The sequence below is a fragment of the Pomacea canaliculata genome, linkage group LG4, assembly GCF_003073045.1.
Source record: "Pomacea canaliculata isolate SZHN2017 linkage group LG4, ASM307304v1, whole genome shotgun sequence".
In the NCBI taxonomy this organism is placed as follows: domain Eukaryota; kingdom Metazoa; phylum Mollusca; class Gastropoda; order Architaenioglossa; family Ampullariidae; genus Pomacea; species Pomacea canaliculata.
In genome coordinates, this window is record NC_037593.1 from 10,272,272 (window position 1) to 10,298,063 (window position 25,792).

The 25,792-nt window shown below is 40.9% G+C and overlaps 2 protein-coding genes and 1 long non-coding RNA gene across 5 annotated transcripts in view; 1 reads left to right on the forward strand and 2 right to left on the reverse strand.

The window, feature by feature from the left end:
* The first annotated feature begins 1,807 nt into the window (after nt 1-1,807).
* On the forward strand, nt 1,808-4,702 carry LOC112562642. The gene is made up of 3 exons (XR_003098891.1): nt 1,808-1,976; nt 2,872-2,956; nt 4,095-4,702. It is a non-coding gene; the product is annotated as an uncharacterized LOC112562642 (long non-coding RNA).
* A 192-nt stretch (nt 4,703-4,894) lies between these two features.
* On the reverse strand, nt 4,895-12,937 carry LOC112562639 (ras-like GTP-binding protein rhoA). Its single transcript, XM_025236008.1, has 3 exons — nt 11,933-12,937; nt 8,942-9,114; nt 4,895-7,480 (listed from the first exon to the last, which is right to left on the reverse strand). Exons 1-3 carry the CDS (start codon nt 11,964-11,966, stop codon nt 7,010-7,012), a joined length of 678 nt encoding a protein of 225 aa, XP_025091793.1. The 5' UTR covers nt 11,967-12,937; the 3' UTR covers nt 4,895-7,009.
* Nucleotides 12,938-16,814: 3,877 nt separating this feature from the next.
* Nucleotides 16,815-25,792, reverse strand: part of LOC112561808 (clustered mitochondria protein homolog) — a 33,755-nt gene continuing 24,777 nt past the window's right edge. For all 3 annotated transcript variants that reach the window (XM_025234549.1, XM_025234548.1, XM_025234550.1), the window contains 5 exons: nt 25,358-25,443; nt 24,503-24,632; nt 24,030-24,164; nt 23,372-23,445; nt 16,815-22,132 (listed from right to left, as the gene is read on the reverse strand). In XM_025234549.1, the coding sequence (XP_025090334.1) occupies nt 21,880-22,132; nt 23,372-23,445; nt 24,030-24,164; nt 24,503-24,632; nt 25,358-25,443 (678 nt within the window). In that variant the 3' untranslated portion in view covers nt 16,815-21,879. The remainder of the gene's footprint in view (nt 22,133-23,371; nt 23,446-24,029; nt 24,165-24,502; nt 24,633-25,357; nt 25,444-25,792) is intronic.

The window sequence follows — 25,792 nt, forward strand, 5'->3', positions numbered from 1 at the left end:
ATTACCTATTCCTTTATTATCTTACTTAAATGCATGATGTTTTATGTGCAATATCTTTATTTTATTGCACTCTAAAGGTCTATTTAATACTTTTGATTTTTATTTTGTCTTTATTTTATTTGGTCTGCCCTGTTGATCTGCGATAGATCTTCCATCGGTACCCAAAAGTCACGTGCTTCAACGTTTTAGTGCAATATTTGCTTTGTGATTATCGGGGCATTCTCTTGGTGATTTGATCCACGTTTCTAATTATTGGTCTATACTGCTCTAGGCCAATAACTTCCCGATCTGTGACCTGTCTCGTTGACATCTTGGTCTATGAATGTCATCCGGAAGAAGAACGACCTGGTATTCCCATTAACCTCGCAGAGAGAGTCACATGAATGTTGTCTGTGTTGTGGTTTGTGTTTGTAATGCTTGGAGAGCCTGACTTTAGCTGGAATACCGCGCTATAAAAGCTTGCATCATTATGTACAACCGAGAACCCAGATTTCTCGGGTATGCTTTATTAATGAGCTGGTATTTGTGCCATATTTATGCGTTTTGATGCGTCTGTTTGCTGACATATTGGACTGTGTCGGTATGAGTGTTGTCTACATTTTGTGCAATAAACTTTCTGCTGCGTAGGGAACTGAGTTATATATATAAATTCGCTTTGTTGTTATTACGGTGCTCCGCTCTCGTGTATTAGCGACCATATCAAGCTCACATGCATTAATTGTGAAATATGTGTACCCGCTTCCCTTAGTTTGGGCCCATGAACAGATTGCTCGATCCTCTTTGAACGAAATGTTCTGGACGGACTCTAAACTTCGTCAATTTGCAGAGGAAGTATGCGCTGCTTGTGTTGCAGGAAGAATGACAATTAAGTCCAGACATGAACCGAAAATACGCGATAAATTTCTGTGCAGATCTTTCGTGCAGCTATTTACGAAAAGGTCCATAGCCAATGGTCTCAAAAGAGCAACACGCGTGAAGTAAGTATATGTTGGTGTTGTTAACAATGCCATCCCCAAAACAAAGATGTTTAGTAGTAGTAGTTAGCCATATTCTGTAGACTAAATCGACGAGCACAATAACAAAGCCAGAGGCAAAGAGACATTCGACCTGCTCCACACATTTTCTTCCCCCAAAAAGCTAATCAAGGTTTATCACACCATCCCATTACCTACTTCCATAGCTATACAGGCACCAAAAAATACATTATTAAACCATTTACATTCAACATATACACTTAATTAATGATTCCGATCGACAAAGCCTAATAAACAACAACGAAAGGGACAAGGACTGGTTGTGAACATGGCCCCCAGAGTATTGCCAATAAGGTGGGTTAGCGTGGCTGATGTCTGTGAGATGATATGTGTCTGGGTTGATGTAGGTTCCTGACCGGCGATGCGCCAAGAACAGCTCTGCGACAGTAGGCGTAAAACTGCTTCCAAAATACGTTATCTTTTAATCAATCAGTTTTGTGGTCTGCAGTCTTTACTAATATGTGTAATGTGAAATTTATGCAATTCCTAAAAATACTGTTCGTAGATGAGAGTTCAAAGCATTCCAATGTAGCATGCCAACACTCTCGTAATTCAGTATCAGAGATGACTGGCTGTCTAATGAAAACTGTATATTTAATTAGTTGTAGTATAGCTTCCAGACTACCTGTTTCATTCCATTCTCGATACACCTCAAGAGACTGCCTCGATCTGAATCTGAAGCGATTAGCAATAACCGACAGGTGTCGTGTGGCTATACATGATGTCAACAAGGCAGTAAACAAGGTCTCAGAATAGGGCGGTGAGGGCGGTGATCCAGTCAACCCTAGGCCTAGACTAGGGTCCGGGTTTATCTTTATACACCCCGACACTATTATCATGGACATTCATGAACCCCTCTGGTCTGTGGTACTCTGAGGCATCAAATATGCACAGATGCGTGCGCAAGCGAATCCACCCGAAGCTGGGATACTTGTGCTTCAGGTATGTTGTTGGTTTCCACTTATTATAATAGTAGAGCTAGTCTTATGGTAAGTTGAGCTTATATGAAATTTGATGGGACATGATTCAGAACGTCGGTGTCTCTCATTTAAGCCCAACTTACCATCTGACTTGCTTTTCCTTTCCTTGCTTTAATTACCCATTTGACTTCTATCGACGCTACACAGACTGTCAATATTCTTTTTCCGTATATACCAGATATAATCTCTTTTTATGGCGGTAGTTAACATTCAGAGTCAGAAAGTGCAGTCAACCCTGGGGCGGTCCAGAAGCGATCCCCCCAACATTCCAATGTTTGGAGTTAGAAAATCATCTCTAGGTGATAGTACTTTCTTGTTAACAAACCATCTAAGCCAGGGATGCACAACCTACGGCCCGCGGTGCCATCCGGCCCGCGAAACTTCTGCCCACAGTGCAGGAAATCGGCATGTTAGTAATAAAAGAAGACCTTAAAAAACGAGAAAAAAAAAGGGAAGAAGAAGTATTTATACCCACGTAGGGGCGTCTCTCAATCTTTTTTTCGATGGACGAATATTTCGATTCAGTGCTCAGACTTTGTGTCTCTACGATGAGGCCGGACATTCAGAAGTTGGTTTCGGGAAAACAACTTCAAATATCCCACTAATTACTACATAATTAATGGTAAGTACAACTTTTTTCTAATAAAAAATGGTATCTGCTCTATTTTTTTGTATTTTTGCGGTGAAGTGGCCCGCGACACGGCTGTCCGAAATGGATATGGCCCGCAGGCCGAAAAAGGTTGTGCATCACTGATCTAAGCCATCAACCTAGCCCAGAAGCATAAACACGATCGAGGAATTTTTGGTTGGTTGGTTTGTACATGTAGTAATGTTTCCTTTTATAATTGTGATTTCAGGTTAGGAAGACGATGTAGGAGGGAAAAAGGGCGAAATTGTTCCTCCCACAGGAAAATTGCAGTGACCCCTGGAGCTATGTGTAGAGTACGTGTATATTTACTAAAATACTTGCTCTGTTTATTTTAGCTTATTATATTACATTATTATTATTACTATTATATTTATCAATTGTATTGGTGTCTGAGACAGCCTAAAGGCAATTGTTTGTGTTATGTAGAAAGAATGCGCGAGTGACTCTGTGCGCGGTGTGAAACACCACAAAGAGTTCCTGGCAGTGACAAAGGGTGCCTGTTGAGTGCACGTGCTGACCGAACAACTGTAGAAACACTTGTGTTCAGACTTACCACCACTGCACAACCAGACTGCCCACTATAGTCATCAACACATTTACTGCAGAATCTCCTAGAAAAAAACAACCTAAGCTGACTGCAGAAACTGCGTTAGTGACCACCAAATCATCTGCAGAAAATACTCTCGTGAATAGTACATTTACTGTGGACGTCGCTGTACTGACCAGCTAATTTACCGCAGAAAAGACTGAGTGATCAACAAGTTTATTGCAGAAAATGTTATGATCAGCTCATTTACTCCGGAAAATGCTGCAGATTAGAGTTACTGCAGAGCAAATTGTAGTGATCCCGTACTGCCAAAACTGTAATGAAAGTCAGTAAAGATCTGTCACCAAGCTTGCTGGGAAAACGGACTAGTTTATGACATACAATGACGGATTGTGCAAATATAGCGCATTTGTAATTGTGAGCACTTATATATATAGAGAAAGAAAAAATGCAACTTGTCTAACGAGAGTGTCCCGAGACGAGATATGAACTCCTGGTGTGATGGCCAGTGTTTTAACCACTACGCTTCCTAGCTGGCACCCTTTAAAACGAGAGTATCCAACGGAATAGAGAGAGAGAGTTTAAAGGAAGGAGTGTGCGTGCATATGTGTGTGCAAGAGAGAAAATGTGAGCATATAAAGATGTATAGGTCGATATGTATTTTTGTGAAGCGCCTTGAGCTTTTCCTTAGGGTAGGAATAAGGCGCTATACAAGCGACCTTTATTTTATTTTATTTTATTTTTTACGCTTATATCTTTGTACAATCTGTATATTTACTCAGATAAGTTTATATTTGTGCTCAGGTATACATGTGTGTGCTCTTCTGTGTAAAGTGCATGTTTATGTGTGATATTATATGAGTATATATTTATGTGTGTGACAGACAAACACGAGACGCCTTTTCCGCCCCGTGGCTGGCGCTGCCAACCTCAAGTCAGGGGAGAGGAGATTACTTTCAAGCCGTCAAGGATTTCGTGTTTACCTCCGTCCCCACATCATTTGCTCTGCTGACTTTTCACCTCTCAAATCACGTGAACTAAGGATGCCTCTTGCGCGGGGAAGGGAAATAAGCTTCAAGAACTTCAACTCCTCACGTTCCAAGCTCTTACACTAGCGGACGGGAGATGGTTGCTTCCCGTTTCACTTATTTTCTCTCTCTAACCCATTGAAGCTGTATGTCAATGTTTCGTTTGCCGCAGTACTATATACATAAATGGGACTTGCAGGATCTGTTGCTACGTGTCTCTAGTTTCTTCATTTTTATGTGAATGTGCATTTAATGAATATGTGTGTATCTGGGTTGAGAGAGTAAGTGGGCAGGGAAAGCAAGTGAGTTGGATGGATGAGAAAGGGAAAGGGTGAGTGGGTGATAAAAATAATGTGAGTAAAACAGTTAAGAATACAGTCACTCCAGCAATAGATTCATATCCAAACACACACAACCCAGGTACACACAGCTCTACCAGTGTGTGGACACTCATTGTCCACAGCCAGAAAGGCAAAGGTATGGATCATGATTTAGCATCACATTGGATACGACGTGTGTTCAAAGCGTTGCGTGCAGGTTCATAAACGGCTAACAAACAAAAAACAAAAACAAAAACAAAAAAAAAACCAACAACAACAACAAACCTTAGTGCTAAATGGCTGGTTTTTGCCTAAAAGGTTATAAAACTCTATATCTCCAGCTCCATGTTTTATTGTCATCCGCCTGCCAAATCACATTGCACCAGCTGAACAGTTCTCGATTGTGCAATTTCACGTGTTTTCGGGGGGTGTGTGTGAGAGAGAGAGGTGGGAGGGATAGTCATAATCAAGCTGTGTGCAGGATGTGTGTGTGTGTGCGCGCTTGCGCTTGAGTTAGTTATACAAATGACATCTGCATCTTCGTCGAATTTTAGTACAAAAAAAGGAGCTTAGGATAAGTACAGCATGCCATGTAGTCTAGAATTTCTTAGAAAATTATGTTTGATAAAATAAGAAAATATAAAACGCGGCAAGCTATTGCTGCAGTTTACTTCCGTTACTGATAATTCTGAATGGATTTCATTGATCTGAACGCGAGCACCCTGGCTGCACCATTCACACCGTACGCCATTTCATCAATGCTGCAGCTCCGAAAGCATCCCCTGTGTATGCCTAGAGCGTTGTCTGACTTTTGTCCCCTCCGTGCATCAACCAAAAACGTCAGGTGTTCGCCAACACTTTGTGCCTCAGCCATATATTTCCACCAGTTATTAAAACTTGTAAATACAAAATTACAGCTATGAGTTTTGAGTGAAGGTGTTTTTAGTGGCTAAGCCATTATTTTTCAGTTCATTTCTTTAGTGACAGCAAGGGAAATTGCGAAGTGCCCGGCTGGCATGCAGATCGTGAGAATGTCGTAAAATAAAGTTCAAGTACAATGCCTGCTGATACGACGCACCGACTGATGTTTCTTTTCACACGATTCTGATGTCACGGGTCGTTTCACTGAGTGTGTTGATGCTTTAAATAGCAAACTCTAGGAAAGAGTATGTGAGATACTAAGATGGAGTGTACAATACGTCTCTATTTTTTCCCCTCTCTCTCACATACCTGACTTTGATGCAGGATGTGCTATACACAGTTCCTGTACACAAGCTGCAGGTAACCCTAATCGGAGTTATTTGCTGATGGAAAAGGGAGATAACTTCGCAGGTGGCGGCAGCTTCCCCGAGGATTGCTTTACTAATCGTTCATTGGTTCATACATAAAGCAGGTGACATAAACTTCTTCCTGCTTCTTCCTCTCCCCTCCCAACACAACAGAGAATTAATTCCCATTCTCCTGAGTATTGATTAATTAATTTTCGCAGATGAAATAATGGATTGTCCTAGCTGTCGATCAAATTAAAGAGTCATAAACATCTTTGGGAGTACCGTGACATCCTGCTGAACAAGAATTCTGGTGCTTGTCTCCAAAGAACAATGCACAGGTGTCGTGTCTTACTGCTGCAATGTGTTGCTTGCTATTTGATATGTTTATGTATGCGTCCCTGCAAGAATGAGTGACGAGTTTTTATATATTTGATTATGTAACGCCTTTGATGGCTGGGTAAACCGCTTTATAAATATTATTCGCGTGTCAAAAATCGCGTGTTGTCTGGCGCTTTCCTCGCACCAGCATACAAGTTGTAGGAAAACCAACCGATGAGCTAAACGAACAATAATAAAAATAAAGGTCTCTCTTTTTTCGAGATGAATGTAGAAATAAGCCATCGGTAACGGAATATTCCGTTCACCTCGTCGACCTCGATCCTTCCTGCACGCACCCATCCCCGATTTTTAAAAAAGTGCCAAAGCAGATCAGCTGCCGTGGCTATAAACTCTTCGTCGATATTATGAAGCTTTTGAATGGAAGTACATAGGCCCAACAGACATCTGCAAGCTTCGGGAGATGTCGGGGATGAAGCTGTGGTTTACCGAAAGAAGCTGTTGTTCCAGAGGTTAGCACTTTTAAGAACTACCACACTGTCTGGCAAACTTGATAAATATTCGAGGCTGGAGGGAAAAAATATACCACTGCAAACCGACTTGAATCTGAGGGCCAAAAACAAAAGACTGCCTCAAGATCAAACTCTGAATTTCGCGCACACTCTAGCTCTGGAGTCTCAAGGGATCACGAACAGTTAAAAGACAACCTGTGGACCTTGCGATCTCGAAACCTTGCGCAAACAATCCGCCCTCTCTAGCACTGGAGGTGTGAATGGCTCCCACCAGCAAGAACGGACAACCGCTAAATGTCCCGCTCCTCTCTAGTGGTGGAGAAATAAAAGGGTCACAACGGCAAGAAACTTCGAAAAGAACGAGTTCGTCGGTGACGTTTGAGAATCAGACGCGCTGTCTCCTGGAAAATCGATGTTAGTCCCTGGTTAATTTTCGCCGAGCATTCAAAGTACGCCTTGGCTCCGATTTCCAAGGCGACCTTTTGACCCTCGTCGTAGCTAACGGGGCGTCTGTGGCTAGGGCTGGCAGGAGACTCGCTGAATCTCGACTCCTCCGGGAGGTTGCCGGGGACCGAAGGATCGAAGAACGTCGAGCGGAGGTCGGATTTAAGCCCCAGCAGCAGGATGGGCACCTTGGCCAGGTGAGTGCGCACCTCAGGTAGCCAGAGGTTGGAGACGTTGCGCAAGCTGCTGTGACTGTCCACGGAGAAGCAGATGAGGATGACGTCAGAGTCCGGATACATGAAGGGGCGCAAGTGTTCGTAACCCTCCTGACCCGCTGTGTCGAACAAACTAAGCATAATCTGAAACAAAACAAATCAAAAAACGAGTGAACTGCGCGTCCGTAACACATACGAACATCAGCGAAGCAAACTAAAAATAGCATCCAAAAATACAGTGGAACCTCGGTTAACGAACTTAATCCGTTCTGGAAAGCTGTTCGTTATCCGAAATGTTCGTTATCCGAAACAATTTTTTCCATAAGAAATAAAGGAAATAGATTTAATTGGTTCCCAGCCCCTGTTGACTCGCTAATATTTGAAAGTTACAGGCTGTATAGGTTTTAATGAGAACAGTTAGAATGCAATTTAAATGGAGTTAAACATAAAAACATTAACGAAAGAATTTAAACATCAGGAAACTTGCCGTTTTAACGGCGTGGTTGGAAGCAGGTGTGGGGAGGAATGGGTGGAATTACTGCTTTGATTCCCCCCTCCATGAGCACACGTGACATTATAAAATCGGGGGTGACTTCCCTTTTCTGTAGCTTTGAGGTTAAAGGAAAAAACTTGTCCAGTGTCTGTTCCTTCTGTCTTTTTGTAAAACTCTTCGATAATACGACATCACATATCCAACAGACACATGCCACCTTCATACTTTGAAATCATTTCCGTTTTCAATTCATTTGTTGGCCGCTTCCTTGTCATTACCTCACTACTATTAATTGCTCTTAATCTTCTTTGGAGCCATGATTGAGGATTATCATTAAAATAAAGCACAAAAATCACTAAATAAGAAAGATGTGCATAGATAAGGAACGACCGATCGTAACTGTGTCTCGAGCGCGAGTGATTACCTGCTGGTCGGTCACGTGTGGTTACGTGGCTGTTCGTTATCCGAAATTTTGTTCGCTATCCGAGACAAAACTTTAACGAAATTTTTGTTCGTTATCCGAAATATTCGCTAACCGAGGCGTTCGCTAACCGAGGTTTCACTGTAGTATCTTCTGTCGTAAGGTAGTAAGCGTAATTCACTATAAAAAAAAAAAAAATTACGCAGAGCAACAACATAGCGGTATTTGGGGGAGGGGGGAGTGTTGCAAATAATTTGAGTTAACCTTTTTCATTCTTAGTAATCTGATGCATGCGCTGAATGAGCAAATACGTATGTTTAACCACTGCTAACCACAATCAGAAATGGAAAACTCGTCTACTCTAAATTCATTTGTTGTGTTGTTGCTGGCTAGTGAAGACACACATACAAATCCGCTGCATATCTAAAACAGCGGGGCAACGTCCTTACACTGTATCCTTCTGGATTACTGCCAGATTAGCGGCTATCAGCGAGTATCTGTCATTCACTGCCAGCCCAACTTGCTCAACCACAACCCAGCACAGCCCCAGACATTCGCTCACTCACCCCAACACCAATCACAAACACAACAACGCAGTCCAACTCGAATCCAACTCACACACGCACTCACTCCTTCCAACCCATCTCACAACAACCCAACTCTCTCACTGATCGCCAACTCACTCGCTCACCTTTCTCTTCTTGAGAAAGACCGGCGCTGCCTGATTCTCGAAGATGGTCGGCTGGTAGCGTTCGTCAAACTCGTTGTTGACAAAGCGCAGGAGGAGGGAAGTCTTGCCCACTGTCCCGTCCCCCACCACAACCACCTTCCCCACCAAATGACAGTCTAGCTCCTCGCGGTCATCTGAAAAACAATATCAAGAGATAAGCTATTAGTCTAGTAAGTGGGATCTACTGAAAAGAAATGCGTGAGAGAAAGGGGTGGATAGGGTTCAAGTATGACCGGACAATTCTCTTGACATCAAAACACATAGAGAAACTAGAGGAATAATTACATACATCCTCCTATCGATGGGACGGAAGAAATCTACCATAATAAAATCATCTGTTCTTCATGTCTGTAATGCCAATAGGTTGTGTGTGTGAGTGTAGGGACGGGCGTGTGTGTAAGAGAAAGAGGTTCTGACCTGTTGATTATTTTAGCATTGATTTAGCCATCTCGTTCACATCAAGCGGTAAGTCCTCAGTTTTATAATAACATTGGGTCCACAAACGTTATCTATAACTATTAAGATAGTAAATAGATAAGGTTATAACCACAGCATAGGTTAATGGAGGATAACAGCTCAGCCAAAGGCAAATAAGACAGGATATGGTCAGAACAGAAGGCACTTCTTCAAACCCGAAAAAAGAACAACCTGAACGATTAAATACGCGTAATACACAAAACAAAAAGAACGGAATTGACATTAGGAACAAATGAAAGTGAATAGGTGGAGTGTTAGACTACACAGCATCTCCTTCAAACAGCATCTCTCAGAATTCTTACAGGAGGAAAGTTTCTAGAGCACACACACACATAGAGCTCGTAAATAACCATGGTTGTACCGTGCAGCACATAATTGTTAACAGACCTTTGTTTTGTACAAGTTTTCCCGCAGTGCTGTAACTTCAGAGACAGAGAATGCACAGAAGAGACGGGTGGCGGTTGTGTGTGTAGGAGAGGGTGGGGGTGATAGTGGGAGTTAACACGCTGCTCTTTTAGACGTTTCCTTCCCCATGAACACTCAGCTGCTATTCAATGCTTATCGTGTAGACGTTTCAATCTGCGAGCAGCCAGCAAACGTTTCATTGTGTTTTGTTTAGCAGCTGCAGCAGGAGGAAGCTACAAACCAAAGGATGCGAGAGTCTACAGTGAGGCTTGTGAGAAACTAACCAAACCAGGGCGGGGGAAGAAGTGGGGGGGAATGACATTGTATAGCTGAATGTACACGCTATACCACGTTTACTTTCTGTGCACTGTATGTGGGGTTTTTTGGTAATTTTTTTTAGATGTTAAGTCAAGATAATATGTCGGTTATGTGTCGACTGGCTCACGTCTCCGTAAGAAAAAAATATTTTTTACCGTGTGTGTGTGTGAGAGAGACAGAGTTTGTCTCTCTCTCTCTAGGTGTGTGTGTGTTCGCGCTTATGTAAAATGTTGGTTATTGTGGACAGTAGTGGCTAAGAGTATCATGACAATCAGGCCAATGGATCATTTGCTGGATCGATCAGCTTTGTGTCTGACCTGCTGATCAGGGAGTTCTACTATGTTAGTGACCAAACGACAGCTGCTGTGACACCACCCAAGACACACTCCTGCTGTTCTCTTTCCTCCTAGAGTCTCGTCCTACTCTGAGCTACATTTACTTTCTGCAAGAGTTTTTGATGCTATATTCTGTGTTCTTATGGTAGAATTCAACCACGTTCTTCCAGAAAATAATCTATTATATTGCCCCAAGACTTCGTTCCACAAAAACTATCTGATGTTAATAGAAGTGTGTGTGTTGGGGGTTGGTGGGTGGGTAGAGTGGTGTTTAACGCGAAGCAAGTAAGTAAGGATATTTCACGGTAAAACAGCCGGTCCTGCAAACAGGTGCCAAATGTAGAGAAAACAGACGTTTCTAGCAAAAATCTCTGACATTAGCAGCAGAAATCGGTTACACATCTAGCACAGACTAGCCAAAACGGAGAGCTAATCGGGGTCTTCAACATCAGAAGTGAGCGTGTTTGTGGGAGTGAAGAGGAGAGGTCGGGTGGAGGGAAAGAACGATGCCAACAGTCGTGAAAAAAGTCTTTACGAAGCCACCATCACCGTGACACGTGCAGTACTACTTTAGCCACAAAATAAAAACTTGAAACTAGGATCGACTTCCTTCTTTGAGGTTTTTGACAGGAGCAAATGCAGGACGTTTAATATAAAGGAGTAGCAAAAGTAAAACGCACAGATTATGTGGATGTTTTATAAACCAAGCTTGTTAATGAATCTATGTATGCATTCTTGTGTGTGTGAGAGAGAGATGACTGGATCCGAGGTGTTACGTGTTGCTATCTATGTAACAGAATCTAGAAGTGTAAGTCGAAATTTGTAGATGTGATGCCAATTGTCCAGGGGATAAAAACGGGATATAGGTCATTAGGGTCAATATAAAACAGGGCTTCTGCTTACGCAAAAAATTGCGTACAGTACGCATTAAAAGTTCGGAGGACCCCTTCAATTTTCGTCAATGGGGTCCCCTTTAAATTTGAGCGAAGAACAGGGACCCCTTAAAAATCTGAAGAAGGGGTCCCTGGGACCCCAAAGAATTTAGCCTTAGCAGAAGCCCTGATAAAAGAACATTTTCTCTTATAAGTTCACAATGTGTCGTGTAAAAACAGAATGTCGTTATTATCATACTCGACCAGTGACGGGACAATGAAGTCTGAAAATGAAGTGAATCACATCATAACCTCGCGTTTTCCTGACCATTTAACACATCTCAATAAACACACCTGTACGTTTGTTTGACGCCCTCACGCGCACTCACCAGTATGCTCATCTGACCTCGTCTCCTCACAAAACACATCTGTCAACTCGTTTGATGTCGTCCACTCACACACTTTATAACGCTCACCTGTCTGCTCGTTTAATGTCCCCTCACTTGCCTGATTTCATCCACTCACCAAGTTCTCACAAAACTCACCTGACTGCCCTCGTCCACACGAGAAGATCGACATTGCAGTGCCTGAGGTTCTGTGATCCCAGGTGGACCAACGGTAATCCCTTGCAGCACGAAATATGGCACCCGGATCACCACCAGTTGCTGCTGTTGTTGTTATCTACCCATGGTAGTTCGAAATGTGTGAGGCCAACTCTCTCTCTCACACACACACCTCCTTGTAACGCTGCGTGGGAAACGGAAACCGTCGAAGATTCCTGATGCTATTGGCCTACAGCTTCAGTTGCGGCGGCTGGGGCGCGAGGAGAGGGCGTTACAATAGTCAGGCACGCGACGGATTACGTCAAGCAAACACATGCGGCGAGACCCGATCGTTTGCACCACAGACGGAAGAATGTCGCAGGGTTTGCACTGTGCTACATGCCACACTCTTCTAATGTCTATGCCTGATGCCACAATATTTATGCTAGATGCCACACAATTTTAGTGTAAATACCGCCCCGATTTCGTATCTTTGCTAGATGCTACACGGTTTCAGCAGATTGTTAGACGCTGCAAGTCATTTATAGATGAAAGTATACCGCGTTGCTTACAAACAACGTCCATGGTAGATATCACGCGTGTCCAGCATATATGCTAGATACTACGAAAGCCGTGCCATCTACAAAATGTGTCAGCTATCTCGGCTAGAAATCACAAAGATACCGGGGTATCTATTCCTGCGCGTCCATGGAGGTCAGTCGCCGCTGGTCGCACGTGAGCTGAGATAACATGCTGTCGACTTGAACGACGCTGCGGTGATGCTGCAGGAGTTCGTCTTTTGGGTTTCTGTTGGATTTTTTTTTTACCTTTTCATCGCTGGAAAATTACTGCGCGCGCAGCTACCAACCCTTCCGATCCCTCACTTTCTCTGAGCTCTCTGACGAATCGATCGGCCGACATTCCGAGGGTTAATTACTTCTCGCGACATTGATCAACAGCCGCCGCGAGCTCGCTCTAGTCACTTCCACAGGTGAAGAGGCAGTCGATGCCCGCCAGCCGCATGCGCACTCACAGGCTTTCGGATCTGTCAGGTTTTGGAAAATGATAATAAACGCAAAATTTATATAGCGCATACTCACACTCTTAAGGAGTATGCTCTTAGCTCTTAAGAACAAGAACGAAACATGGTCAACATACGAGGGACAGAAGAACAAACAACATGTAATGGGCAGGGTGGGGGGGGGGGATCTCACAAGATTTCCAGATGAAAGTATAGAAGTCTGTGGATGACCTTTTACGACCGTACCTGTTGTTTGCCCTCCAACGCAATCACCGGTGCAGTTGGACTTTCCCCGCCTGTTCCTTTTTCTCAAAACAACGATTTTTATCATTCCTTCACTATCAATCCTCCCAGCCACCCAGCCAAGAAGGACGCATATCTTTATTATCGCAAAGTGGCTGTGTCATCCGTTTGACACTGACAACTGTGTCGGTACACCACGCTCAACAGCATTTTAATCACTTATCACGAGAATAGACAACACTGTTCTTTGGTATTGTTTTTTAAATGTCGCAGACAGAGATAGTGTGGGGAAGACTAAGAGTATGGTAACTGAGGGATGGGGTTAATTGGTGTTACCCCAGCCAGCAACTATAAGGCTATCACGGCAAAGCAAAGAATGTCGGAAGAAATGAAAAAAAAAATCAATAACAAAAACAAAATAATGGCCACTTTATTTTTGAATGACAGATTTTCAAGGGATGTTGTTGCTAGCAATATTACAAATAACTTTAGAATGGTTTCCATTTATTTTTCTGATTTCGCCGTCCTATGGAGGGAGCGGCAATGCCTGCCACGATCAAGATTTTACCCCTGTCTGGAAATGCTGCATGCAAGTAAGAGAGAGAGAGGACAAAGAGTCCATTATTTATTCTTGTTTTCAAAGTTAACTCTTGTGAAAAGAAACACGAAATCGTCTTCGACGAGTTTCTATTTTTAGCACTGGTCTCACCAAAACCTACCGCCGCTGATTTAACCGAGTTTTACATCGGTTCCATCCGCGGGTTGTATTCTCCATGCTATTTACATTAATTGTATGTAAAGTATAAATCCATCGCATCGGTTGTTTAATGACTTCCTGTTATAAATCTCCGCATAAACAAACCTTATTTTTGTTGCTGCTCATACTCATATGTCGTGTAATTTGTACGATATGTTGATTGCATTTTCTCATCTGCGATGTATACTCTGCTTCGATGTAAAGTCATAACAAACAAAAAATTCTGAAAGTAATAAAGAGGCATGGTATCGTGAGAATTAGAATTAGGAAATAGCTGTTTAAGGAAATGATGTTGCAAAGAGAGGTCTACTCTCAAACCCATTGTCGGTCTGTGTGTTTATGTAAACACAAAACACACTGCTATTTGTCAATAGATTCCCCACTCCCCCTAAATTTAGGGAGTTGTTTTATACAGTATAATAAAGAGTAATCTCGCAAGACCACGCAGGCACACACACAGAGGCAAACATTCACTCACAGCATCAGAAGGAATTTTGAATGTTAACTCAGAAAGGGAAAGTATAAAATATTTCCTGTTCTCCTCAGACCAGCAGGTGTACAGGTAAACTGTTTACGGAGAGTGGCCTAAGAACAACACGGAATTTCGCATAATCTCCTTTGTTGTCTCCCCCGCCTCTTGTTTACCCGGATGCGGCGGGTCACAGCAGGAAGTACTGACCGCGGGAGATTATACAGAGGGGAAAGGGGTTGGTTGATGGTGTTTAACGCCGTGTCAACAACAAAGGCTAGATCATGGCGAGCAATTGTCAGATTTATTAAAACAATGAAACAAGACTGATAATACGGTGAAAAAACACTAAATAAAGAACATGCACCAACCCCAAAAAGACAGGGAATAATGACATACAACTTATTCTGGCCTAAAGTGTCCCACTGACAAAGAACCAGGTGAATGGCAGACTGCCTTAGCGCCTGGTCAGCAAGAACATTGCCTACGATGCTAGCGTGAGCGGGAGCCCAGATGAAGACAATAAGTTTGTTGCGATGAAGATGACCTGCATGAATAGTATAAAACTGAAACTGAAACGCAGTGGTCAATGTGGTGAGTAAGAAGAGCTTGGAGAACAAATAAATTCTGGTCTGGATACCAGCAAAAAAAGTGCATCAACTTAAAGCTACATAGAGGAAATGGAAAATCCATCAATGTAGATGAAACACGGTATATGCATGATTGTTAGAATGAGTCTTTAAACGACACACATACGAAAGGATAAGTTTCAGAGGGCGAAAAGGAAGGGGAGGTTCTACGGCATCTGTGTAAAAATTTTGTACAAGAGTGATGCACCAGGCAGCCCTTGATGATGAACAGGATGGAGTAGTTTGAGGCAGGAGTCTCGAACAGAGTCATGAATTAATAAACCATAATCAAGCTTGTAGCTGATTAGAGAATGACACAAACGAAGATTCTGCGATCCGTGCTTCCCAGATGGCATTGCCAACTAGACGAAAAACGGTCAGAGTAGTACCTTGAGATAAGAAGTGTTTAAATGACCTTGGGTTGTTTGTTTCCTAAAGTAAATGGCAAACAGCCGCCTGTGCAGGTTTTGAAGTTAACTTTTTCCCCATTAGTGTAATTAAGCTCTTTTTTGTCGAATACCACTTGTAAGTGGAGCCTCCACCCCGACTTCTCCCCACGACATGAACACCATCTCTTTATTTTATAGGGGTTTCTTTTACTAACATGTGAGCGCCACATAACCACAGTGCCGTACAGACAGTGGAGAACTGAATCTGATGAGCTTTCTTGTACCGCCGCCCTTCAAACCTTCCTTGATACCTTGATAAATCAGATACCCGTAATTGTTGGATGGACAAATTCAACAGATTTTAACAGTCACATTACGGTAGGAGGAAAAGTGACTCATCGATACGACGCTGCCCTGGCAGAGTGACCTCGAGTGGTCATCCACTAAAATAACGCAGTGGGTACAACGATACGACAGGAATGAGATACACCTGATGCAAGCAATGTTCGGTGTGACGATAGAGTTCAAGCGGGGTCGTATGCGATTCGATATAGTGCAAAAGGGTTCGTTTACGAATGGAAACTCCAAAGGGTTCGTCTGTACCTGAAGACAGCGACAGTGTGAGTGAATTTGGAGTTCAAATATTTCATCGGGTCTATTTTAAGGACTGACGTGATTCTAAGTCTGTGACATGACAGGGGGACGGTGGCACCTGCTGTCCACACTTCCAGCCGGCAAAGAATGGGAGACCGGAGGGTCTGAATTTTGGGGTTGCAGCTAGTTGTGGACAAATCGTCCTGCAGGTACATGGTGTCATTTGAGAAGAACGAGCCAGTTTTATCATTCATTCCCGTGAGTTTGACACGTGACGCGTCTTCAGGGCCGTTACCTTCCATTAGTAGACCACCCTCCAGCAGACATTCTGTCTTCACGTTAGAGAAAGATATTTGCATTCGCATCTAAAGCAGTACTAGAGCGTGCAAGCTAGGCTGACTTATGACCAAGAGGCGGTTTTGCTACCGTTGTGTGTGCGTCTCACACACTAACGACCAGACAGATACGTTCTTTCCTTAAAAACATTAGCTGTACGTCGTCGCTGAGGACGGGCCAACTTCCAGTAAACTGAAAATACAGTTATTCGTCGTTGGTGGGGACGTTTAAACTTTTACTCCGATTATTTTTCTTTATCTTTCTTTCTCACTAAACATTTTATCCTTCCAGTTTCTTTCTTCTCTACGTCAGAATTCCCATTTTCGCCACTCATCTGTTCTTTTATGTGGGAAATGCGCTTCTAGTGCAAGGCAGGGTGACAAACTGTAGGTCATGGCCTGGTAAATGACATACAACAGACATTTAAACAAGGTTGCACATATTAACTCAAGCTTCTTTTCACTTTATTAGTCACTTTTACAAATCAAACTTCTTGATTACAACCAGAACTCACTGCATCTACAGCACTGCATATAACAAGCCGTCAAGTCTACTCTATCATCTGGTTCTCCTTGCTTACACCCTAGCAAACTGTACTTTAGCATACCCCCAATCACGGCACAAATGGTAGCATACAACCCATCAACAACATAGCAACCAATCATCAAAATGATAAATGTTGACTAATAATTACCAAAATGATATATGTTTACAATGAAACCCACAAAAAACCCTTTGGTGTCAAGATTTAATCTCACTACTTTTCTACACTGAAGGTTTGATTCCTTTAACATTCTTTCATAATACCTGCTGATAATCTGTGTTCAAATTATCTGTAAGTAGCTTTCATTACACTGAATACCATACAGAACACATCTTTGTTATTGTAATGCAGTCAAAAGCATCAAGTGTTTGAACCAAGGCTGATGTTTCTCAATATTTTGCTATGTAACTTGAGATCTGGCATAAGAAAAAACAATTGTACAATGCAGCATGCAACACTCTATGTTGCTAAAACAAGTGTTAAAGGGAAGCCAGCTCATAAAATAGAGTGTATGAAAGCATTCCCAATGTGCTAAGTTCTAGCACCATGAGACCACCGCTATCAACATCCCTACTTCATCATGCACTAAATCACACATATGTACATTTTCTCCAGAAACAAAAAAAAAGTTTTCCCAAATCATGTGCACACCAAAAAATGTAAAATGATGTAAATATAAAGCACTGCAAGCATATGTCTGGCTATGATGAAAATACAATGATAAATGTCCTCATTATTAAAAAAAAAATAATCAAGAATTCTATACTCCCTCATGGCAAGTCAATGTGACATCCAAGCAGGAAATTAAAACTTTCATCCAAAAACCGCCAAGATATAACAATCCTCTACAATCTTAATGAACAATAACTGCAAAAGGATGATAATCATGAGAGGGTGAGAGAAAAGAGAGATGAGTAAAGAGTAGAAAGAGAGCATGGACATTATGTGGCATGTGATGTGTTATATACATTTGAGGGTTGGAATTTAGCAAGAGTTGCCTCAGCAAATCAGGAACAAAGAAACCATCACAAGTAAAGGTGGGTTGGCACAATTGTTAACTGTAACAAAAAGAAGTGGTCTGATCCTAAGACTGCTACCTTTCTGGCTTCTTTGAGCTGTGAGCAGCTAACTGGAATCACAAGGGAAATAAAGATCAAACTGACAGGATTGTCCATGATACATGCTCTTTTTCCGGGGTTTTCACATTGAAAAAAAAGTTTGTTGGGCACCTATAAATGCATCAATACTACATAAATCACATGAATCAGAAACAGTGATATGGACAATCTCAACAAAATTTTGATTTCCTAGGAGTCTACATCTCAAGTCCTGATGCATCATAACATACAGCTAGATAAATATTTTTCAACAAGGTTTTACCAAGCAAATAGTCATGCCAAAACAAATTTTAATACACTCAGAAAAATCAACAGTAACAAATAAAGCCCTGCGGGAATGTTCTAATGACCTGACTACAACAGCAAAATCGTGACATGCTCAGCAGTTTTCTGGAAGAAAGCCACTAGGCACTTTACTGTAAGCACAAAAAACAAGCCTCGGATGGTTTAACCCTCTTACGAGTTCTGCACTTCAGCTTCTGCTGCCAAAGATGATGGTTACAATGATGCCCTGTACTTCACAGCATCCACCAGACTTCAAGTGAAACTGAAAGGCTACCTTGGTAAGGAGTATAGTTTTACAAAAGTGCCCAGTGGGGTATGAATCACAACTCAGCTTATAGAATTTTTATGTACATGGCTTGTTTTACGAACATCAAATCCAAGTTATCAAAATTACTGCCTGCAGCTTTGCTATGTCTTCATGTGGATAATAGCTTGCACAATCACAGTTACCTCCACACACCTAAAACTACCGCTCGACGGGTAAAGTGGGGTATGATGCTTTATTTTCATGCAAATTCTTAGAATGAATGTTCTTATGCTAGATTTTAAAAAAAATGCTACCTTGGTTACTTTTCACTATTAATAAAGTAAACTGTTTGATCATGATTATATGTGAAAGGCATGCATTTTCTGGGCCACACAACAAAACAAAAATCAAATATATGACATAGATGCACAAACTTTTTACGATTGTTAAACAAAGAAAACGCACAATTTTTTTTTTAGACACACTGGAAACAAGAATCCTTGACTAGCTACCTTTTCTGTATGAGCTTGACTCTAAGGAGAATTACAGTGGGGTTCTATGGCAACATAATGGAAATGTCTGGTAAGCCATATACATATCTTAAGACACTCCAGGCAGTGAGATTTAATGTGCTGCCTTAGTGATTCTACCACACCAACTTCAAAGTTCAACTTAGTTGTAACATAAGCAGGGGTGGTAAATCTGTTTGGCCTTTTTTCACTCTCAAGACACCTGTTCATCAGTACATGAGATTTGTGACACAAGATGCCTTATAAAATGCTCTGATTGTAGCAAGCTCAAGCGATGTCACAAAGGCTAGACTGTTCATCAGTTAGGAGGTGCTAGTGAGTGGCGAACAGCTTACCTATTGCCAGAGATGTGATGCAATGTCTTCAGGAATGGCAGCCACTGGAATGTTCAAAACTTGCTATGCATTAAAAACACAGGAAGCCCTCACTATCTTCCAACGTGAAATCACTGCCACTGAGCTCAAGGCTGTGTAGGGAGTTCCAAATCAGCACCAAGCAGACTGCAGCTACCATTCAGAGCAAGGGTAGAGGATCCAGTAGCCTGTTGCAAAAACCTGGCTCTTCTATGGGAAGGAAAACAAACAAAAACATGCCTTGCAAGGGACAACAATCATGCATATGGTCTGGAACTTCAGCCTTTTATAATTTCTTTCCCTTAAAGGCAGTGGGAAGTTGTAGAATATGTTAATGTTTTCAAATTCTCTGTAGCAGTAGGATGGTGCTGTGCAAACACCAAAATACCTAGACAATTCCCCTAAGTGTAAGCAACTTGTTCCAGTTTACCAGAAAGCTGCCAGTGTGTACAAATGTGTTCAGGCCTGTTGGCAATGTAAAATCAGATTTCAATATCACCCTAAGGGCACTATCTAGCTCTTGAGTCAGCATTCTGATATGAGAGCTAAACACTGATATGCATGCAGACAGACTTCTAAACAGAATGCAATCAGAACCAGCCAATGAAATCATTTTACGCATGGACCAATGCTTTTTCATTGGATAAAATATGTACAACAATAATCACTGTATTGGACCTTACATATCACTGTAGCACTCCTCTTGAAAATAAACCTTTGCTGTTCAATATACACTCATATATTAACAACTGCTATTCACAATTTGTCAATAGCTCAGCATGCAACTCATGTCTGCCACAACCATTTCACTCCATTTCACTCAAGCTATGATCTGCCCATACATAGTTTCTCAACATTGACATTCCACAGACATCAGCCACCAGGCATTTTCATGTCATGCATAACGCAACAATTCTTGCATAACACACAAGTGCAGTATAATAGTAATATAATCTCAATATCTCTATCACCTCAGCTTCTGTTACTACAAAAGCCAATCTCACATTCAAAAATTAGTATTCCCTAGAACAAAAAACAAAAATCTGCAGGTGTTCTTTCACTAGAAACTTAATGACTTGTATAAAAAGTCAGGATGTTTACAAACACTGGTAAATAGCGTCTTTTGGATACTAAAGCAATAACAATACTGCACGTGGAGATGTTCTTAAGTGATAGATAACAGGAAGACTTGGATTGCATAGGGAGGGAAGTATTTCCGTCTGTGACAGTTCAGAGATGCCAACATACAAAAAATTCTGGTAAACCTGAGCCAACACACATTTTTGAAGTAAATCCTACTTCTTTCACAAGCATACTTTTGTGGCATTTTCTTTCTACTGAAATCCTTCATATAAAATTCAGGAAAATTATAAAGTTGTTCTGCAGCAATTTCTAGATCTTTTCCTGCTAAGAGTTGGCTTCTATGGCCTTTGTGCCTTCTTCAGCTAAATATCATGATTCCAAAAGAAAAAACAACAAACTTTCTGGCATTCAACAAAAGGAATTCATATATGCAACAATAAATTCTATTGCTGCAATTAAAATGGAATTAAAGAAAAGCATAAATAACATTTTTAAGCAAGAGCAAATGAAGATAGAAAGATAGCATTGATGAATTATTTGGTGCATAAGGCCACAAAAACTAGCTTTGGAAAATTCACTTATTTCCTTACAACTCTCATAAAGTGTTATTATAGATGTTAATTGCTAACAGAATACTTCCATGCACTAATGCTGTAAAAAATGCCCAAGAATTTTCCCCTCTTCAAGGAGCCAAAGATATTTTTAAAACATATTTTGTTTCATGTAACTGTTAAACACTTGACTCTTATTATGGTCATCTCACCAAAGAGGAGATGACTGGTGTCCTGATGGATGAGCACCTTTTACAGCAAGAAGAAAAAAAATTAATCTGTATATTTCATAAACAGAATACTCAATCATTAGCACTTGTTGAGAATGGTCTAGGCTGAGTTCTGGCCAGATCAAAGCACCAAAAAAAAACTCATTCGGGTGATGCTCCCACTTCAGTTTCAGTACTTTTTATAACACACTTGCATGCCCAGATGGACTAACACTTTTATTCCTCTCTGGATCTCCTGAAATGGAGAATTACTAGCAAAGTTCTGACTTGTAGATCATCCACTTCTAGCAAACACAGTTTCTTGTAGTATGGGTAGAATGCACACATGACAAACTTGCAGGCTACACCATAGGTCAAGTTGTGCCTTGATCTGCAGCATACTACAGCCCTACAAACACACTGCAGATCTCTCCAAGATTTTGTTTGAGTGTTTTGAGTCCTTGTAAGGGCTGTCACACTGCTAACAGCCCAGCCACTGGCACTATCATGAACAGTTTTCACAGTAGCAGCAAATAACCATGATATAACCAGACCAGAAGCAGAACACAGATACACTGGCCACACCCACCTTCTAACGCCCAGCGATCAACTCCTCTGGCATATGACACTGAATACTTCCATTTTCCAAATGTTCACAAATCTGCATGGAGCACATCTCATCTGTCTCTTCAGCAGCCTTTTTCTCTGTTTCATTTGTTTCACACCCCTTTTCCCCGTTGAGTTTTGTATCATCTTCTGATTCCTGCCCATTGAGTTTTACATCATCTTTGCCTGTGGGCTCTCGTTTGGCCATCTCCTGTCTAAACTTTTCCAGTTCATCTTGACTGAAACAAAAACATCAAAATAAACCTTACTTTTTAAAAAAGTGGGCTGGGGGTCTCCTATTGAAGTCCCAATTGCAAAATAAATCATATGATCAACTGCTCAAAAATGAGTAGAAAATAAATTGAAAACTGCATGCTCTGACAAAACTTGGAGAAACTGCTGGGTCACACAAAAAATAATTTTCTAGATGCACAACTTTCATGCCAATTTGTGTTTGCTCATACACATGTACTGTTCTGTTAATTCACTCATCTGAATACTTCCCCTTTATTCAGTAAAAAGCACAAAATGATCCACTGGCTTCGTAGATTAAAAGCTTATGATGCTTTGTCACTCAGATACGTTTTTGGTATGCTATGCTTTTGATTTAAACAGCAAATGATTTTTCATCCCCTTCAGCCTATCGCTCAGCGCCTTTCCTATCGTTACCAAGGAAAGTTCAGTTTTGGATTCTCCCATTGGATAGCGTCATGATCAATGACCAGATTTGTTTTGCAGACAAATCTTTTACATAATTAATATCTGAATCAGTCATTAAAGTGATTTAAAATACAGATTCCGGGCTGTCTGACAAAGTATAATACGATGGGGTTCTGAAAGGGAAGTAGTACCGAAACAACATTTGAATTTTATCATTCTCCTGTGGGACCAATCGCCGTGGGGTACCTTGATTAAAATGTATTTGAAGACAATATCTTTTACTTTAACACAGCAGTATATTTTCCCATTAGTTTAATAACCAAGGAATCTATTTTGAAAGAAAAGTCAAACTGCACCAAATTAACCATAATAACCCTTTTGAGGCCTTTACTACGAAACTGCTCAGCACTAATTAAGACTCATTTCGTCATGGCGGGTCGCAAATATTAAAGAAGCAGTCTAATGAAGGTAATTGTGCGCATGCTACCGAAAGGCTATAGTGATTTGTATGAAACTGCAACATTTGACAGCAAGGTGAATATCTGAAAAGACGGGAAAACTGCCACATATACTAAGCATCATTAAAACTGTATCTCTTTTACTAGGAAGCATATATCAGCTTTATATGACAAAATATTTTGTATGTCTCAGTACCATTATTACATGTTTTATCATATGTCAGACTCACAAAGGATGGCCTCTTACAAAACTACAGGGTTTAAGCATTTCACTCAAGTCTCTATCTATACCGCCTTCCTTTCTTTTGGTCATTATCTCAAATGCAAAAGTAATTTAAGCTAGATAATATCACCACATACCTGATCTGTACATAGACAATGCCATTAATGACATTAAGTGTATCAAGAACACTGGACAATGATGGTGTCTGAATCTGAAACATTAAGGAGGGAAAAAGTCGGTTAAAATTTTTGTCAAGGGTCTACATAGGTGAAAAGACTCGGTAAAATACTCCAAAGATTACACTTTAGCCGACATGTAGAAATTAATGTTCAAAAAAAACTTTCAAAAAGTGTAATCTAACTAAATTAAAATACACCAATAAGCATTACCGATGATATGCCAGCTTTTACTTTACACTATATATAAAATAAATAGTAACAGTCTTTGAATTGTACTTTCCTTTAAAAAAAAATAAAATCATAATAATACAAGGTGCACATTTTAAAAAACCAAAAATTACAAATCATGGTTTGAAACAACGAAACTTGAACTATATGTATACGTGCATATATGTATGTAAAGGAGTGGAAAGCTAAAGAATAAATACATTATCCCTTTATGAAAAGGATTTCTATTTACATTCAGTGTTACCTTGATTCTGATGTTCTATTTATAAAGAAGAAATGTGGTTGCCTAGAAGTTCACACCGAAATTATCTGACCAATGTCTAAATACCTGCTGCCTGCCTTGTTCTGCACCAAATTCACATAAACAAATGTTAAAACAAACTCTTACCTGGATAGGTGGAAAGCTTGTGGTCTTGTCACCTTTTTGGATTTCATTCATCTTTTTTTGTAGAACCACAGCCTGCTGTGTAAGGTGCTTCAGGCACTCTGAGCTCTCTTTTGTTCTTTCATGTTCTTCTCCAAGCTGTTATTAACATGTGCAGAGGCACAAATAAATTTTGAAAATAAGAATCTTGTAATAAAATAACCTAACTCACATGAAAATAAAAATGTTCATCACAGAGGATCTTTAAGGAGGCCACAGTCTAATCTAATCCCACAAACAAACAAAAATAGAGTAATTAGTCACAGCAATATCTGTAACAATACGATATCAGTTTATGGTCAACTACCAAGATAACTGATCCTTCTAGAGTGAGAGCACCCATTCCACAGAAACTTAATAGTATTTTTGAGCCACCATTATTATTTTGATAAAATAATTCAGGACGTGCACTGAAGTGACTGGTGCATAGAGATTACCATTTTTCTGTATATGGCAAAGGCCTCCTTTTCACGTCGCAGAGCATCACGGAATTCTCCACGACAAGAATGTGTCCGAGCAACAAGGTGGTAGGTCATAGCCACTTTAAGACTATTAGCATTGTAATACCTGGAAAAATGAATGTTTGGATTTAAGACAAATAAAAACAAAAGTGCAGAAAACAAAATCTCTAAAGGTATTATGCAGTGGCGTTTATCCCAATGGGCACTTTAGGCACCTGCATAGGGGTGGCAGAATTTCACTTTTTTTTTTTTATAATTTAAAGCCTTCAAGCAATGGGTTGACCAGTTGTTGATAGGTTACAATTATGGCATCAGGGAGAACAGATGGGTGCTGGGGCACTTAATGGACAATATAGACTGCTCAGCACTCCCCCAGACCCCCTAGATCAGTGGTTCTCAAAGTATTTCAGACTGCGGACCACTTTACTTAAGTAAAAAATATGGCGGACCACCAAGGCTTAAAAATCACTCTGAACTATGAATTTCAAATTTAAATTGCCGCAATTGTTTCATTACAATTCAAAACTAAATGTACTTCTGTGACAGTAGTATAGTAATAAGTTGACATAAAACTACCTCGTTCTTTGTAATTAAAATGTTAATGCGAGGAATGCATCACTTTAAACATCACTTAATTTGCTGACATATGATGACTGTCAGCCGCGGACCACCTGACCACCTGTCCGCGGACCACACTTTGAGAACCACTGCCCTAGATGGAGGAGGGGACAGTGGTAGCATGAATGCCTATGGGTGCCAACTGGTGTAAATACATCACTGGTATTACGTTATAATACTATAAGAAATGATAGTATTTCACAAAGTATTCACCTTATGTTCAGTGTAAGAGCATGCTCCAGAAAACGAAGGGACAGATCATATTCTTCTACAGCATGAAGAATCAAACCAATGTTGGTCTGCAAACACATGACATTTTTGTAATAACATCTTTTTCATAGTTTTGGTGGCTTACACATAGAAATCTTTTGCACTGGTTCCATTCTCTAACACTTCTGATTGTATGCTTTCTCCTTTCAGGCACCCCTCTGACACACAGGTTCTTTCACGCCCAATACTCACTGCATACTATTTTCAAGATGGCATGACCCTATTTGTACAACACCAACAAAGGCAAGCCAAGCACTGACCACAATATCCTTGGCTCTTAAATACACAACACTTGTTTCTCTTCTTTTAACACTATCTGAATCTTTCCAAAATAAAACTACCACACTTCTTATCATATCTTTAGACCGTATGTCACTC